This window comes from Colossoma macropomum, unplaced genomic scaffold (genome assembly GCF_904425465.1).
Source record: "Colossoma macropomum unplaced genomic scaffold, Colossoma_macropomum, whole genome shotgun sequence".
Classification (NCBI taxonomy): Eukaryota; Metazoa; Chordata; class Actinopteri; order Characiformes; family Serrasalmidae; genus Colossoma; species Colossoma macropomum.
Genome location: NW_023494791.1, coordinates 12737522 through 12757247, shown reverse-complemented (window position 1 = coordinate 12757247; position 19726 = coordinate 12737522). Strand labels below are relative to the sequence as shown.

Genomic DNA, 19726 nt, shown 5'->3' with positions numbered 1-19726 from the left:
TAAAAGCAATAAGCCACTTGTGGCCATGTGCTACAGTGATTGTACTCTACTTCACTTTTCTGCATTAGTCTAACAACACCTCTTAACTGTGGTAAAACCACAGTAGGAGTGTAACACTACAATGGCCCCTCATGGCTTTCACAGCATCCATGGTGGATGAATGTTATATTTAAATAATATCTAGAATGCCTCAATGGTGGTAGTAATTACAGTATATCATTTAAAAATGTAATAACTTATTGTTGTTCCTAAAATACGTTAAATAGGCAATAAAGCATCTCAAAACACAACCCCATTTCCAAAAATGTTGGGACGCTATGCAAAATGTAAATAAAAACAGAACGCAATGACGTGCAAATCATTTAATTATATTATAATTATATTTAATTGAAAATAGTACAAAGATAACATATCAAATGTTAGAACTGAGAAATGTTTATTGTTTTTTGAAAAATATATGTTCATTTTAAATTCTTAAATTCTTTCTTCTGTGAAAGACTGTGTGGGCAAATAGTGTAATAAATCGAGAATAACGTTTCTCAACATAAAAAGTCAAAGAACTTTGAGTTTTTATCATCTACTGTTCTTAATTATTAAAAGATTCAGAGAATCCAAAAAAATCTCTGTGTGCAAGGGATGATCTTCGGGCCCTCGTGTGGCACTGCATCAAAAACAGACAAGATTCTATGGTGGAAATCACTGCATGTGCTCAGGAACACTTCCAAAAACCACTGTCTTTTGCAGCGTGTCGCTGCATCCACAAATGCAAGTGAAAACGCTACCATGCAAAGAAGAAACTATATAGACACAAGATCAACAAACGCCACCACCTTCTCTGGGCCTAAGCTCATTTAAAATAGACTAAGGTGAAGTGGAAAAGTGTCAGACGAATCAAAATTTGATAAAACTTTTTTTGGAAATCGTGGTCGCTGCGTCCTCCAGACTAAAGAGGAGAAGGACCATCCAGCTTTTTATCAGCGCACAGTTCCAAAGCCAGCATCTAAGGACCATCCAGCTGACGTCTTTTTCAGGGCAGGCGATGCTTATTAAAGCATGACAATGCCAAAACACATTCTGCACGTATAACAACAGTGTGGCTCAACAGAAAAAGAGTCCAGGTGCTGAACTGGCCTGTCTGTAGTCCAGACCTGTTAATCATTGAAAACATTTGCTGAAATCCTATAACAAGCAAGAATGGGAAAACATTTCACTTTAAAACGACAGCAATTGGTCTCCTCAGTTCCACAACACTCACAAGAGTTTTGTTAAAAGAGGATGTGATGCAACACAGTGGTAAACATGCCTCTGCCCCAATTTAAAAAAAATGTGTTGCTGACATCAAATTCAAAATGGGCATATATATTTTCAAAAAACAGTTTCTGCATTTGATATATTGTCTTTGTACTATATTTAATTATATATAGGGTTTAAATGATTTGCACATCATTGCATACTGTTTTTTTTGGCATTTTGCACAGCATTCCAGCGTTTTTGGAAACAGGGTTGTACATCTCAAAATACAAAATATATAAAATAACAGCAATTATGAATGACAGTTGATGAATGATAGTATATAATCAAAGGTTTCAAAGAAAATAAGTAAGTGAATCATCCTGACTAAAAACACTACAATGTTGAAACAGGACCACGATAGAAGCTTAGATGTTTACTATAATCCATAAGATTCCCACAGATGAACGGTAGAGGGCGCTCTTGCACCTTGCTTTTGTGTACAAGATGTAGCGATTGCTCCTTTAAACACATTCATAAAATGCCTTCTGTGAGTTTTATTTGCCCTCTCATTAGTCACAACGTGAAAGAGAGACAGTTGCTCAGAGCACTCCATCAACATAAACGCACTTGTAACTGTCCACTATATAACTGTAACATCCACATACAAATGCTCCAACACACACTCATCAGTACCTGTTCCTTGAGTAACAGTGCCATGCGGTCACACATCTGGTTGCCATCGATGGAAGTGAGGGCGATGTAGAGAAAGAGGCCGTAGAGCACAGGTTTGGGAATCCACTGCAGCGGCACAGGGAGCAGGAACACACTCACACCGATCAGGATATTAGCCACCAGCGATGTCACCCGCGTCTCCTTCACACTCACTATACTACACACACACATACACACAAATGCGACTTAATAATAATAATAATAATAATTTTAATAATAATAATAATAATAACAATAACACTGTTAAAGAAGATATAGGAGAAGAGCTCAAAATGCTTGACATCACTAAAAATGACATAAAATCAATCAAACAGAAAAAAGAAAAAGACGATGATAAAAAACAGAAAAAACAATAAAAAAAGAATGCAGCAAATAAAAGCAGAAATCAAGTAAATAAAAGTAGATAGAATACATAAAAGCAAATAAGGCAATAAAAAACAATAACTGCTGCCAAAAATGAAGCACTGTAAAAGGCAATGTTATTAAAGTGTGTTTTCACATGGATTATCATCAGTCAGTCCTGAGCAAAAGTCAGAGACCACCATTGTTATTTAATTTCCAGTCCAAATGGCTATTAGTTACAAGCTATTTTATTTATTTATTTATTCCAGAAGATATTTTTGAAGAGATTAGATAGATAATTCACTTGAATAAGGAAGCAAAATGAAAATAAGTGAAAAAACAAGAACACCAAAACTGTCTCCATCAGTTAAACAGTACTCAAGCATCAGATCAGTCCACAGGTGTTTCTGTCCATCTTTCCACTGTGAGAAGACAACTCAACACTATGTGTCTGAAAGGATGTGTAGCTGTCAAGAAGCCCTTCTTGACAAAAGAAAATAGACAAAAAAGAACATTTCCACTTGAACACAGAAACTGGATTACTCAGATGTGGAGTAAGATTTTATGGACTGATGAGTCTAAATTTATAATTGGGATTATTTGGATTGTGAGAAGCAAAAAAATGCAACCAACATTTAAGGTGTTTACAAGACGTATGGAAATATATCCCTGCAGATTTCTTTTAAAAACTTAAAAAAAAAATTTAAAATCTGCGAACCAAACAAAGAAGTTGCTGGTGTTCTCAGAGTAATGGCTGGCTTCCCCAGAGCCTAGACCTTAACATCACTGAATTCCTGGACTGAACTGTAAAAACCTCCTTGCAGATTTCTTTGAAAAACTGAAAGCAAGTCTCCCAAAAAGAACAGAAGTTATAATACTGGGGGAAAAAAAGAGTTGTCAAGGCCTCTGTGTGAATTTCCACTATATATGTTTTCTGCTTTTTTCCTCATGTTGAAAAATGAATAATTTGTACATAATGGCTGTTTAACTGGAAATTAAACAAGAGAAGGGTAACACAGTAACCTTTTAATTTTAAGGCATAATTTAGATCTAGATTAGATGTACGTGTATATAAGTTACTAGACAAAACTAGTGTCTGTCAGCTGTGTGAAAGAGCAATGCTGCCGCTGGAGAAGTAAATGTGTGTCCTCACGTCTCGTAGAGATGTCCTCCTTCCACCCGCTCCTCCACGATGGCCAGCTGCCGAACGTGCAGCGTGGAGTGAGGGAAAGCAGCATGCATCCACGGCAGGCCCAGCACCGACATCAAAATATTAATCAGGCCAGATAAAGTCAGGTCCCAGTGATATGCTGTACCCTTCAGTAACCTACAGCAACAGGACACCCACAAAAACACACATAGAAAACACACAATGGTTTACACACACACACAAAACAGATATATACACAGTCAGTTCCCAGAGATGCAGTGTACTCTTCATCACACAACACGTCAACACACAAACACACACACAGACACGCACACAAAAAATAGTTATACACAGCAGATACCATTCAACGTAGTAAAGATCATGCATTTACATGAACCCCAATGCACTGTTATTCACTGAAGCATTGTTCAGTGACCTCACACAACACACTCATGAACACATGTACACATACAGTTACCCTGAACCTTTACCAGATAAAGCAACAATAAGAAGTTATTTTTTTATAATTGCTAAGAAACATTTTCAGTACCAAGTTATCTGTGTTTAAAAACTCTTCACAGTTAGCACAACATGAACATTTTTTCTTTGCTTGAATATAGTACAACTGTATTTCCCAAAAATCTAACATTTAATGCATAATTACTGTTTATTTGCTGAATTTAACATATTGAAAAAATGTGGCCTGTTATGAAGTGTTAGAAAATGTGTTATGACACATTTTATATTTTATTTTTTCAATATGCTAACTAAAATTAGCAGAGAAAGGCCATGTTTAAGTTCCCTGAGGGGGATGTGCTAACCTATTTTAACTTCAATAAAACACGCAATTTGACCACGAGTGTTCAAACATTTCCGTACAACAGTATACATTCAGTTCAACACAAACTCCAAAATTCTTTCATTGTCTTCTCATTCTGTCTGAGCCTTTAACAAAATTGAATATTTCTAGAGCTCAAATTGCAAAAGTATGCAGACATTGTCACACAGCTGTTATACTTAACTCCAAAACTTGACAATAAAATAGGTATCAATCAGCTACATCATGAATATCAAAGCCTAAAAATTATAATGGTTATAGAGACAAACATCTGATTGAATGTACATAAACAGGTCAGTCAAAGCTGATTCTCATCTCAGCTGAAGTCCTACCCAGTGTTGACCATTTATTACATGTGATGTGAATGAGAACATGTAATCAAATGATGCAGATCAGACAGACTAATCAGTTACTGTATCTGTGACTTTTTTGCTAGATAATGTAAAGTACTGATTTTTTCATTTTAGCCACTTAGTAAAGATTTGACATTCTGTTTTGTAATGATTTGTAATGTAATTTCTGAAAAAAACCCTATACTTTGTTTACACAATAAATGTAAAAAATGAATTAACCTACTACCTCATAGATGTACATGAAACAGTGGATCTACCTTAAAACCAACAGTTACTGTTAGTGTTAGTTAAGTGACTTTGCTGGATTGTATTCTTTTTGGAAGAACACTACTGTTGTTTTGACATAATGAGTTTATTTTTGTGTGTTTACAGAGCTTCTTGGTAGCTGAAGAGCATTTTGGACGATTAGGCCTCTGCAGCTCATCCAGAATGCAGCAGCACAGCTTGTCTTCAATCTTCCTCAGTTCACTCATGTCACTTAACTGCTGTGCTCCCTTCACTGGCTTCCTGTAGCTGCCCACATCAGATTTAAAACCCTGATGCTTGCCTACAAAGCCAAAAACAGACCAGCCCCTCCCCACCTAATGGCAATGGTCGAAACTCCAACTGTACCTTGAGCCTTTCGAGCTTCAAGTACAGCTCGGCTTGACCCGCCATCCTTCAAGATGCATGAAAGACAAGCATCAAGACTCTTTTCTGTCCTGGCACCCAGGTGGTGGAACAAACTCCCACTGGCTGTCCAAACAGCAGACCCTCTCACAGTCTTTAAACGCAGACTGAAGACACATCTCTATTTACAGCACTTAAGTGAGCATTAATATAAGTAGTTATTGGAATATTTTGTATTGCATTATGTCTAATTCTACATAGGTTTTTGTTTCTAGCAATATCTGAGCTCAGGAGTAGCTTTTATTCTAACTAATTTGTACTAGATACATTCTCTTGGTGGACAGCAAAACACTTTTGTAAGTCTCTCTGGATAAGAGCATCTGCTAAATGCTGTAAATGTAAATTTTGGTTATAAAATGAATTGGTATGCTGAGTTGCATGTTTCTGCAGAGAGATGTGTGAAGACCTTTGAAAACGTGAACTTGGTACTCAGAAATGCTTGTTAGCAATTGTAAAAAGATCTTACACAATATGAAGCATATTTCCCATTATGCTAACACAGTGGCTCTATCTCCTCATCTTAAGACTTCCCTCTGCTCCCACACCTCCTAACATGAACTGGGCATTGAAAACAAAACAACATGCAGGCCAGTGGAACTCCAGGACCTGGACTGAGAACCACTCTACTGATATAATTGCATTTTAGCAGTTGTTGCCTCTGCTGAAGTGACTTCACTGGCAGTTGTACCTGTTCTCTGGAGCATTGGTGAGTGAGACTACAATGTTCTGATCGATGAAGATGAGGACAGCGAGGAGTAATCCCAGGCCCATAGCACTCAGCACACTGGCTCCTGTGAGCTTTTCTAAAGGGGCCACTCGGAACACTGGACCCTCATGGTAATCAAACACTGGCACTGTAACGCAAATATCAAAAACAATCACAATACTGAGCACAATCCAGACTGTTTAGACACGCTTTGGATGAAATGACTTGACAACACAGACGCGATCTCTATAAATTAAGTGATGCAATCGCAAATTCATTAACCCCAGTAGTTGCAGTCATCACATGGTGTAATTCGATATTAATTATTTCTCGCTCAAGGCTCAGTGAAACAAGAGGATAAAATTTTGTTGGTAATGCAGAATCTTCCACAGATGAAGAGATATTTTGTTATTGTTGGGATCCGATGAAAAATGACTGTTGCATGTACAGTCTTGCTTTGAGAAAAGAAATGTAAAGAATGTTTGTCATTTCTTGACATCAGAACAAACAGAAAAAAGTGGTATTTGCAGGTTCAAACCTAATGCAAATTGTGCATTAAATTGTGTATCAAATGTCAATATAATTCATTATGCAACTCAATGTAATGGATATGTAATTATGTAATTACATTTAAACAGTATAGAACAGAAAAGCAATACCTCTTGAATGAAAATGGCTAAAGATCAGCAACATCTTTCTATGTATGTGTCTGTGTATGTTTATACTTTATATATATGTGTGTGTGTCTACAGAGTGGCACCACTTACAGCCAATATCGTTGAAGACGTAGGAGCCTACGTAGGAGAAGACGAGCACAGAGATGGGCAGAGCACAGTCTGACAGAATCTCCCTCATCTTGGCATGCAGGAAGGGACTGCACACATCAATTAGTGTATCAAAACACATCTCACTACCAGGCCTACCTGTATGTGTGTTTATTTACGTGTGTATGTTCTTTACCTCCTCTTAAACTGGTAGAGTGTGTATCCCACCCACAGGGTTCCCAGCATGAGGAGCAGGCAGAGCAGCGGCCGTGCTCGTGTGCACAGAATGAAGGATTCTGGGAGGGTCCCGGTCAAGTTCATATCCCCTACAGGCATGACTCTGATTATTCGATTCAACTCCTCTATGCTGCCATTGGCCAGTGTTGGCGCATGGTAGTATTTATGGAAGACTGGAAGAAAGTTATTGTAATAGTTAATGAAAGTTGTGCACATGGGAATGTATTTACACATACACTGCTTGTCAAGTTTGACTTCTTTTAAAAATTGAATTGTGTGATTTTTCAGTTAAGCAAGAACAAATACTTATATTTTAGGTACATTTTGCTCATGAAAGTGTCATCCTGGGGATGAAGAGCAGGCTTGGTCTAAATAATGATTTGAGAATTTTCTTCTCCAAAATATTGTTAAAAGCTCCAAGTTATAACGGTTTGGTCCAAAGGTGCTTTAAACATCTGAAAAGCTTGAGTGCTGATGAGTGACAACACAAAAAGAGGTGAATTGTGTGGGGTATGGTATTATAACCATGACGGTACACAACAAGATTAGAGTTTTTGCAAAGAAAATGGTAAGATTTAAAAAGCTGTCTGTTTAATATGTTAAACTATTGCAAATAGACACAGAGAATTTGCTAATTTATCAAAACCATTTTAATAAGCTAGGAGTCCCAAAACCTTTTAACTACTAATGCATGATTGGAATTGGCCAAGATGGGCATTAGCAGCTTTTTGCTCCAAACATGCAATCAGCAATTTTCTGACATAAATAACATAAGCCATCTAAGTGCACTTGTGGTGTATTTGAATGTTGCTGCTTCACTTATACTGAAATGTTGTAGCATAATTATACATGACTCATTGTACTAAACAGCCAGTTACCTCTTACTTTCAATGTAGTACTTTTTTGATTCTTTTTATGAAAACAGGCAACTGATCTTTCATTTAAGAATTTAAAATGCCAGTTTCTCGCTTTAAAGAGCAAATAATGTTCAACTTTCAAGTAAAAACACTCACAAGAATCAGCCAAAACATTGGCTAATCTGACTGTACAGAAATTAGAATCAATCATAAACATTTTGAATTGGTGCACTGCTACTTTTAACTGGTAATGTGTGCATGTATGCATACAACCAAATGACAGAGAGAGAAAGACCTACTCTTCACAGTGCCTTTGACAGCATCTGCTACAAAAGCAATCGAAATGAACAGAGCTATCACCTCTTCTATCGACCTGTGGGCACAAACAGAAAAACATGTATCAGTCATCCAGGGGTGTGATGTGTTGTGGTGTATGTGGTATATGTGGTGTGAGCCTGACCTCTTGAAGAGCTTAACGAGTAGGCTGAGGTTAAAGACACCTCCAATGATAAGGAATAAGCTGTTCCACAGACCAATGCAGGCATAGAATGCAGCAAAGTCCAGTTCATAATCATCGCAGATCCCCCTGATTACTGTAAACACACAAGCATGAATTTATGGTAATTGAGAAACACATCAATTAGCATAAAAATTAAATAACTGTCTCGAATACACAAAGAACCTTTTCTTCAGTCTTGGTACTGTCTGTGTGTTATACCGAGTTTATCAATATGTACAGTTCAGTTCATAAGTATTTAGACACTGCAGGCAAGACTGATGGCAAAGGCTATGAAACAAGCCGGAAATGAAAATGGCTGCTTTACAGGACTGCTAAAAAAAAAAAAATGAGACGAGAACGTTCTTCCCATCTGGTGGTGTCTATGTGCAAAATAGTGTTGTGTAGTGTTAGGAGCCTACTCTATATGACAGTTTTATTATGTTCAACGGCCCACTTACTGATTTTTTTTTTTTTTGGGAGTAAATCAAAATTTTAACTTCAAATTAAAGTTAACAGTCTGTACTTTGACCTCACAGTCATTACTTCATTTCAAATCTAATGTGATGCAGCACAGAAACAACACTGTACAAAAGTACTGTACAAAATTGAGAGACCACTCTTACAATTATTTAATTTCCTTCTGCAGCAGCAAAAAAAGCACATATCATATCATACAGACCACTTTCAAGAACTTTCTTTTTTGTATGATATATGTCGCTGGGAGTGGGCTTCACACATATACTAAAAACATCAGGACTATGTTATGATTAATATCACCTTTATAAGAGAAAAAAATGATTGTTTTGAATTATATGTCAGCTGTTATTCTATTAAAAATGTGTTATATCTTGAATTGTCACAAATGGATATACAACATTTTGCAATGAAACTCTTCATACATTTAACAGAAAATTACATAGAAGCCTCAACAACTAAATATAGTATTAACATTTTCAGCACATAGTGTCCATCTTAGTCCTTTGTTACAACTTACATTCTTTTGGGAGACTTGCTTTCAGTTCTTTAAAGAAATTCACAACTCCAAAGTTCAGTCTTAGAGGTTGGTTGCATTCTCTGCTTCTCATGATCCATGTAATCTCAATTATAAATTCAAAAAGGTTAATCCACGAAACCTTCTCCACCTTCAGTCTGAATGCAAATTGTGTTCTGCGTTTGTTTGTTTCCTGTTCTCAGTAAGGGCTTCTTGACAGCTACACATTCATTTCACACTTATAGTGCTGAGTTGTCTTCTCACAGTGGAAGGATGGACAGAAACACTTGTGGATTTTTTCAGATCTGAAGTAAGCGTTGAGCTTGATTTTCACCTCTTTCTCAAAGATGAAAGCTTTAAGTACTGTTTACCTGATGGTGACAGTTTTGGTGGTCTACTAGGTCTTGCACAGTTATTAGGAGCCCCATTTTCTTTGTATCTTTTAACCATTTTTTGAACTCCAGTTTTGGAAACTGTTTTTTCACTTACTTTCCTTTGACCTTTTGCAAGTGGATCAGCTGATATTTAATCTCCTCAGAAATATCTTCTGAAGAATAAATAAGTGGTACTTAATGGTCCCTTTGCATGGAAATTAAATAAACAATAGCGTGTTCTCTGACTTGTGCATAGTACTGTATACAGAAAATATTGTATAATGTGTTGTTTTGTTAATTTTCTTATGTGAATGTTTGTGTGTTTGTCAACTCAGAAAATTAAAAATGTAATCACAAAAAACTCACTCCAAATATTTCCCAAAAAGCCAGAGAATTCTCTCAGGCATTTCCATATGTTCATCAAGAGAAACCCACAAGCATGGCTGTCTGATTGGGAAGAGCCATCGTTACAGATGGATTCACATCCTGGTTTGTGTTTTTGTCCTGGTTAGCATATATTTTCCAAACAAAATCTTGCCTCATCCCAGCGAAACGATTTTTCACGACAAACCTCCTCCAGATGACAGCATGTGATTGCAGCCACAGGAATTAGCTTTAGGGAGACTCACTCTTAGCCAGGGCAAACATCAAAACTTGCCCAAACAAACGGCAGCCATGTTGGCCTGTCAGACTCCCTTTCTATGGCATGTTGTGGCCATCAGAGCTCTAATTCCACACTCAGCCTCATTAGTCACTCAGAGAGCTAAATAAACAGCTCTCCTACAAATGTGATAAGTGCGAACATGTGTGAGAAAGTGTGTGTGTGTAGCAGCCTTCATATGTGTTTGGATGTGTGGATGTGTGGGTTAGCGTTGTTGAAAAGCATGTGTGTGTGTGTGTGCGTGTGTGTGTGCATGTGTGGAATAATTATCCATAAAGGTCTCCATATTGTACTGTAGTGTTGACCACTTATGCACGACTGGACAACTAATGCGTGAGATTTGGCCTTTTTAATTTGAACTCATGGGCTTATATATAAAGATTAATAAAGAATAATTACATACCACTGATGAAGATGGCGATGGGTGCTGTAGTTAGGGGGATGACCAGAGGGGAACCAGCACACAGAGAATAGATGATTCCGCCTATACTCTGCCCAATAATCGTCTTCTGAACATCTAATATACATAGATAAAAGATAAAGATACTACAGATTACTACAGTATATTTTCTATTATTAAAATTACACATAAATGAAAAATTGCACATCAATACCAAATATCATCAATATTTCAATGAAATTAGAATGAAAGTAGAACAAAGTATTTGTGGAGCTTGAGCACATTTTGTCTATAATGCATATAAAGAAGAATACTGAGCAAGAGACCTACTTATCACACCTAACCATCATGTGAAACCAGTCCATAATGTCGGTCTCTGAAACGAAACTGAATAATACTAAAATATTATTGACCCCCAAATTAATTGAGTATTCTAATTATTCACAGTATTACAACTTTGTACACATCCATACTTGTTCTAATTACATCATCAGTGGACTGTCCCATGTATTTGCATTATGATTTGGTTTGGTACCTCGAGCCTCGGGGTCTGAGACCCCACGAGGCTGTCAGAGGCTCCTGGGCACTGGTCCAAATGGCCAAGTCAGTAATCCATCCCTGCTTATTAAATATGACACAGCGGTGTGTGTGTGTGTGTGTGTGTGTGTGAGAGAGAGTTTTTCTGTGTGAGAATGACATGCAAGTGTTTGTGTGTCTTCACCTATTTCTCCTCTTGTACTCTCATCATTGAGTGAGCCGAATGCGATGGCAGGGCAGCAGAACAGCGATGTAGAGGAAGATGGACGTTGTCATGTATTTCACTAGTGCTTTATTGTTTCCCACTATGCCTGAAAAAACACACATACACACACACACACACACACACATTAGAGATCTGCTACCCAAACCTGACAGTGCCCAACAAAATAATGGGTTCCAAGCTGGGCTTAGGGCAATATTTGACGTGCAACATAGCTCTCAGGACAGACTAATGAGAGATCTAAAGAGTGATTTTTATGTAGTAGATTTCAAACACTCTATGTCACTTCTCTGTCTCTTTCACTCACTCTCTCACACGTGTGATCATGCTTTCTCTCTTTTGCTCTCTCTTGTAATGTAGTCTATAGCTCTGGTTGGAATAGCTCTGGAGTATGAGGAGTGGACGAAGGGGAGGGGAATGTGTTGGGTTGGTGGAAAGGTCACAGCATGCAAGAAGTATAAATGCTATATTAAGATTAACACCAGATTTATTAGAGAAATAAATGTGTTTTCCATTATATGTTAGCTATTGCATTATATGCTAGCTATGTTATTCTTTTAAAAAACCGATATCCATAATTGTTACAAATGGATATATAGCATTTTGGAAATTAAACTCTTCGATTACTGTCCCATGTCTGCAATAATCCATGTCTGCGTGCGAGCAGGTTTGGGTCAGATTCAGGGTTCAAATTCGGTAGTACCATTTAGGCCTGGTCTCAAAGAAATAGTGTGGCGAAAAATCTAATTAGCATGAATTATCACTTATCCCAGATGCAGTCGATCAGGCCAAGACATGTTTGAAATCTGACATGTGGTTCTTTAGTGTACGATGGGAGATGCTAGGCTATCGTTGCCAACAAACACTGGACTTAGACCGTCAACAATCTCATCTCAGTTCATACATACCAAAATCTTCCTTTATTTTCTTAAACAATCCATTGAAAACCTAGAGAAACAAGTCTTAAAAAAGTAATGCAGTAAAATGATATGGACAGACCTTATCTAAACATTTAAGCTAAAATTGGAACTACAATATCATCCACATACTGTCTCGCTTTGTAGTTCTACTCCACTTTCAAACTGGACCACAAGGAGCGTGTTATATGTCACTACGCAGGTATTACTTTTTTAGCACAGCTAAGACTTCACAACTGTGAGACAGCTAGAAGTTGCATCTGGAATAATGATAAAGCAAGAAAATGAGGTGTTGCGTTGCATTTTGTACAAACAGTAAAAGAACAAAGAAATAGTAGTCCGATATGTTACCCAATTCCCTCCCTAATGATGCAGAAACATGCAAACTGTGGTTTTTGGCAATGAACCATTAATTAACAAGAGCGCTGGTCAGTAAAAGTATTGTGCAAAATTTCTGTGTATGAAGTGATTATTTTACACCTGACGATTACAAGGATGGTTGCGAGCAGGATGTTCTAAAATCTACAGCTGTTTCAACTTCTATGGATGAGAAGTGAATTTGAGGTAAGCTTTGTTTACTTTTTATCTGTCGCTGCCGTCTGTTTTGTGCTCCCCTAGCTACTGTAATGCCTTATGCAGCTAACACGCTTTAAAATTTTGTTTTATGCAGTTTGACTGTAGAAATAAATAAGCACATCTTTACCATCTTCAATGCTGATTTGTTCAAGTGCTGGCATCAAAGGTGCAGTGTACAATTTCAATCCAATTTATTTTTCATCAAGTTCAGAAAATATCTCCTCACAGTCCACTAGGTCTCTGTTCTGTTTACTCGCAAGAAAAATATCCAGGGTTCGTACACAGCCCTGGGTCTGTAAAAGGGAAATAAATAAGTGTCTCGGGCCAAGACACACAACACTATTCCAGCCAATCAGCGATGAGGCATTTGTACTCATGCACAGAGCACGGGAAGGAGAGAGGCTATGTGCTGAACTTCATGCAGTGTCAAAAAGGAGAGATGGCCGAGAAACAGCCAAAGACGAGAAGATCTGAAGAGCAAAGATTAAGAAAGAAGTTCTAAGATCAGGTAAGGACGTTTTAACAGTGGCGAGACCTCAGAGAAGAGGAGTGACCTCTGATAGTTGATGAGGTTGAAGCTTCCTATTAGCATTTTACTGTTGCTGCACGACTTAAGGTGAAACGGGAAAATTCATATAAGAAGCTGGCGAAAATGACTTCAGCTTCATTGAGGGTTAAAAGGCATGAAAATGGATGAGGAAGTTGCTCCTGCTTGACAGGTGGCTTACATTAACTTATTTTTGCTGTTTCAAAGAATCAATAATTCAATACTGTTCTGTCCTGTTTGCTAATGTTTGTGACAGTAATGTAGTGACAGTTTGCTAACCTACAACTTAGCTAACGTTAGTTACATTACTTGCTGTGTGGCTGTTCGCTCTAACATTATATCACGGTTTTCATCCATACAGCGTCTATGAAGGGTTTTACAGTCACGAAGATCTAAAAAAACAAGTTTGCCAGCCCAGTGTCATTTGCCCTGGCAATGCATGTCCATGAATTTGCGGTGCGGAGCTTCTGAAGGAACACTGAAGGGACGGGTGTATTTCCAATTTCCAATCTCCAGAATCATATACAGCACCTTCCATAACTTCCACTCTGGGCATCACTTGGCACACCCATTTCCTGTCTTTTGACCTGAGTCGCAGGTATGTCCGGCGAGTCACTGGTGGGTCCAGCATCCAGCTGACGCATTTCTTCATTTGTACACTCTGATTTAAACAGATACAACTGAGGCTTGTTTGTGCTGATAATCTTGTCAAAATTGTAATCAGACAAGAACACTAGCTTAGCTTCTCCGCCAAGTTACGTAAAAGTGGTTCTGGTTACTCACAATCGCTGCCCAACCATTCATGAGAAGTTTATTTTTGTTTTTATGAACTAAAGTAAAATATACCATGTTCTACACCACATCAGCGAATTAAACAAATGAAGATCTCAATGCGTTTTCAGCAGGCTGAGAGAGGTTTTGAGGATGCATTTACAAAGATGAGTTTGGTGACAGTCTAAGTCCAGTGTTTGTTAGAAACGTTAGCCTAGCATCTCCTGTTGTAAACTAAAGAAACACACGTCAGATTTCAAACACGTCTTGGTTGATCGACTGCATCTGGGCTAAGTGATAAATCACATTAATCAAATTATTCCTTTTAAGTTGCAGGTATGGGTTGAGTACAGGCTTTAATTTAATAGCCATGCAGACCAAAAAACATAGCTATAAAACAATTTATCCATTATACATCAGTTGTGTGTGTATTTCTAAATCCTCTTACCATCAGTAAAGTCAGATGGATAGAAGGGAAGTCGGCGACATAGATCCTCATAGATGCCTCTGCCCACTCTGAAAAAATCTCTACACTACAGAGAGAGAGAGGAAGAGAGCACAGTTAAACACACACATATACAAACTGAGAGCAACATACACAAATATACTGTAGTGGGAAAGGCACAAGATTAAAACACACAAGCACATAGATCGGTAATCGCACACACACGCATATGCACAAGACACCTGCAGAATCACAAGCAAAAATACAAACAAAGCTGCACACATGCTAACAGAACAGTTCACACTGCAGAAGGGAGAAATACAGAGTTAAAGCGAGCAAATGCACGCAAATGCACAAACGCGCACACATTCACGCACAGTCATACCAACCAGACACACTCTCTCTCTCTCTCTCACACACACACACATACACACACATCCAGACTGTCACACACACTCACATACAGAAGCGCAGTTGAATCTCACTCACACAGAGCCCCCTGCACAGCAGAGAGAGAGACACAAGGTGAGCAGAGACTGCAGACTGGAGAGAGAGACAGCCCAGCGTTAGAAAACCCCCACTACAATGTCACTACAAGGTTAGAGCAGAACAGGATTAGCAGAAACACTACAATGCAATGTTGATCAAAACCTATCCGATCACTCGACGGAACATAGGCGTTAATCAATGCTGCATCGAAATTAAAGTCACTCGAGCATCACAAGAAGAGCATTACTATCAAGCCCAGATCTGAAAAATATGCATCCTACACTGTATATCCAAAAGTATCCAGACACCCTTCCTGATTAGTGGTTTCAACGACTTTACTGCACCCTTTGCTGACACAGCTTGTATAATCTCCACAGAAAGTGACCGCCAGTAGAATGAGATGTTCTGGAGCTGCCACACACAAGCCTAAGGTCATCATGCCTAATGTCAAGCGTCAGCTGGAGGAGTATAAAGCCTCCCCAGTACCGGGCAGTGGAGCAATGAAACTGCATTCTCTGGAGTGACTGAGCTCCATTCAATATATTTGTAATGATTTAGATCTTTTTCTATTGTTTCCAGTGGGAGAGATGAGTTTTGCAAACTGCTTTCTGCATGCTCCATGCACAGCTGTGTTTTGTGTGGAGTGCTCCAGGTACCCTGAGTTGCTCTTGGGGCTAAGTGCAATCAGATCCCCACAGCAATGTTCCAACATCTAGTGTAAAGCCTACCGAGAAGTATAGAGGCTGTTACTGCAGCAAAAGGGTGACAAACACTATTAATACGTTTGATTTCATAAGAAAGGTGTCTACAAACTTTTGGACATATAATGTATGTTCTTCAATTGGCACATAATGAAAATCAAAGTCCTTTCTAGGAAAGATTGTAAGTACAGTTTTAAGTGTCTTGGAAAGGAAAAAAAGATCAAGCAGAATTACTCCAGTATTAACTGCTTTTACAGGTCAATTTCTGGCACGAAGGCAGTTTGTTTGTGTTATATTAGTGACTTGTATTGACCTCTTTTTGGCAGAGAGACATTCTTTAGTGTGAAATTCCATTAACATAGAGAGCAACACTTAAATAAAGCCAAACAGGTTTTAGACTTCATTACAACCTATACATAATGAACTCATTTATCATAACAGTGTGTGCCTGTATATGTGTGTAAGAGAAAGAGTGGGGAGGGAGAGAGTGAGAGAGTGAGGGAATGGAGAAAGATCTTTCTTGTGTCTGTTTGTCTGTGATAAATCGCCCTTGGTACGCTCATGCCCGCCGATACACATTTGCACGTACACACACACACACATACACTCACACACACCCAAAGTAACGATCCTCCACCTGTTTACCATTCGTCAGATGTGTGATGGAGTGAAAAAAAGATAAAACAAAAACAGAACTATTTGGCCCCCTGCTCCCCTTTTTATAGAGAAACAGAGAAAGGGCTTTTACGAGCGGGAAACCTCAGCCACGGTGGTCTAACGGTGGGGGTGTGGGTGTAAGTGAGAGTGTGTGTGTATGTGTGTCTGTGTATGTGTTAAACAAGAGCAACAAACAAGATAAATTCTCATTAGCTGATACACGCTCCGCAGAAGACAATCACTGGTGTGTCACTTGAAAAGTCAAGTCACAGTGTAAGTGTGCGAGAGAGGGAGAGGGGGAGAGAGAGAGAGAGAGAGAACAACAGAAACAATAAAAATTAGGGAAGGAAGACAAAAAATAAATATACCATACTGTACAAAAGTCAGAGACCACCTTTCATTTATTTCATTTCCAGTTTAAACAGCCATTAATTACAAGTTATTTGTTTTTCTGGAGTAATTTTAAAGAAGATGATCCACTTGCATAAGGAAGGATAAAGTCAAAGGAAAATAAGTGAAAAAAAACAGGAGTTTCCAAAACTGATGTTCAAAAAATCATTAAAAGGTAGAGAGAAAATGGGATTGCGAACAACCATGCAAGACCTGGCAGACCACCAAAACTGTCACCATCAGATAAACAGTACTTAAAGCTTTCATCTTTGAGAGAGAGGAGAAGATCAAGCTCCAGATCTGAAAAAATTCACAGGAGTTTCTGCCCATTCTTCCACTGTGAGAAGACAACTCAACACTATGAGTCTGAAAAGATGTGTAGCTGTCAAGAAGCCTTTACTGAGAAAAGGAAATCAGCATCAGTGAATGTATTTGGGATTACTTGGATAGTGAAAAGCAGAAAATGCAACCAACTTCTAAGACTGAACTTTGGAGGTGTGAAAAAAAATGCTGTAGATTACTTAGAAAAACAAAAGGCTAGTTTCCTGAAAATTGAAGCTATGATAACACTTTACTTAAGGGCAGCATTAGGCTACACAACTGACATTTATAAAGGCTTATTCCAACAAGCCCCAGTCGTCATAACACATTCTGAGATGAAATGACATTAAAACAGACAGCCTTTATGCACAACTGACAGTTGTTGTAATAATCCTTTGTAAAAGTTAGTATAGGTTTATGCCATTTGTCATGAAATTCTTACATAGGTGTCATGTACCCTTATGAATGTAGCCCTTCAGTAAAATGTTACCAAAGCTGTAATAAGAGCAAAGAGTAGATACCCTAAATACTGAAATTATTAAATACTATTTAGTTGCTTTAGTACTACTTCTTTGCAATCAACATAAAATATATGTTTGCTTGGCTTTTTTGTACACAAATGCATAACTTGTACTTGGCTGTTTTCACTGGAAATTAAATAAACAAAAGGTAATCTGACTTCTACACAGTGTTGTAGATGCATTAGATTATGAATGAGTAAGTCTTAAAACGACCTTGGAAACTTATGATGAATGTGTGTAGAAACACACAAACACACACATCTACACCCACACACCTTGAGTGGCTTGTGACTGTGTGGGTCAGTCTCCTCCTCCTCCACAGTGGTAGTTTTGCGCTTGGCTGCGGTCAGGTGATACCTCTGAATGACCAGTGCCTCCTTAAACTCCTCCTGAGTCTTACTCTCTAGTAGCTTCTGCCTGAAGGAGATGTCTGAAAACATACTTGCAAATGTCCGGCCCAACTCCATCGCTGTCTTAGTGCTTTTCTGGAGAAGGAGAGAAGAGGAGAGAAGAGAGAGAAAATTAATAGCTGAAAAGAAGTGTGATGGACAGAACATGCTGACACGAACAGTTCAGCATGACTGAAAAAGCTGGAGGTTAGATAGACTCATCATTATCATAAAAAAATAATTTTCTATTCCTTCTACTACATTAGAATTCTCGGTTACATGTTACATAACCAAATTAACTAAGGACAATTCAAAATATGCCAAGGCAATTGTTTGAGAGTGCTTTAATAATTCCTGTAATTAAACATTAGGTTCAGTGAGCTTTTCAGTTCCTCTGAGAGCATATGAGTAACAGAAATGTGCAATTTAATTCCTCTGGATTACATCTAAGCGTAAGTACATTTAGTTTTGAAGTTACATAATGTTTGTTTTGCTTCACTTTAATACAGACAACGTGCAGAGAGATGAATCTGTAAAAGCAAGCAATCCTGCTTTACTGAGTAAGTGAGTGTACAGATGTGCCTGTGTGTGTGTGTGTGTGTGTGTGTGTATGTGTGTGTGTGTTTGTGGCATTTGCAGGGCAGACTGGCAAATATAGAGGAGAAAGAGACTGAAATGATTACAGTAAGATCTAAACACATGCACACAAACACACAGATTTACAGTATAAATATAGTTATGAGGAGAGAAGGAGGCTTTATGAGGGTACAGTGTAATGAAGATACATTTACATGTGAGTTTGAGCTTCGACGTGATAGTTGGTGAGCTGTTAGTTAGGATAAGAGCTCGTGAGAGAGTGTGTGTGTGTGTGTGTCGCGGGGCGGGGGGAGTCGGCAGGGAAGCAGTTATTTTACCATTTTAAGAGGTGCCAGTATGAGGATGACATAACGGACTTCCGCACAGTTCTCTCCCCAGTTCTGAGGCCGGTCCAGCCGAGAGATACATACATGCCGCCTCTGCAGGTTCTTCACGTTACAACTGTTGGAGGCAACAGAACGTCAGACAGAGAAAACTTTCATTCAGCATGTATGCATATATACAACAACCAGCACTACAACATAAAATCAGTTTGAAAAATTACGAGATCAAACACTCCCCAATGCATTAAAGCATGTCTAATCGTCTCTGAAGAAATACACATGATCAGTTGTTTGAAGGCAAAGACCAACTGATTAAACAAGTGGAATCAGATGTGCTTCCGCCTGTTTAGTATGAAAACCTGCAGCCACACTAGCCCTTTGTGAAGAAGACTGGAAAGCCCAGCATTAAAGTACTAAATTAGTAGTAATAGGATTCAGGAAATTTAATAATAAAGCTGAATATAATCACCATAAACTGAACATTAGTTTAGCAGAATCTACATCACTATTTGCACT

The 19726-nt window shown here is 38.3% G+C and overlaps 1 protein-coding gene across 1 annotated transcript in view; it reads right to left on the bottom strand.

Moving 5' to 3' along the window:
- Positions 1-19726, bottom strand: part of slc4a11 (solute carrier family 4 member 11) — a 59364-nt gene that overhangs the window by 5912 nt on the left and 33726 nt on the right. The window contains 13 exon segments of the mRNA XM_036573940.1: positions 1927-2122; positions 3461-3634; positions 6006-6171; positions 6791-6897; positions 6984-7197; positions 8181-8254; positions 8342-8474; positions 10810-10923; positions 11528-11579; positions 11581-11654; positions 14826-14910; positions 18177-18386; positions 19205-19328. Of these exon segments, the coding sequence (XP_036429833.1) occupies positions 1927-2122; positions 3461-3634; positions 6006-6171; positions 6791-6897; positions 6984-7197; positions 8181-8254; positions 8342-8474; positions 10810-10923; positions 11528-11579; positions 11581-11654; positions 14826-14910; positions 18177-18386; positions 19205-19328 (1723 nt within the window).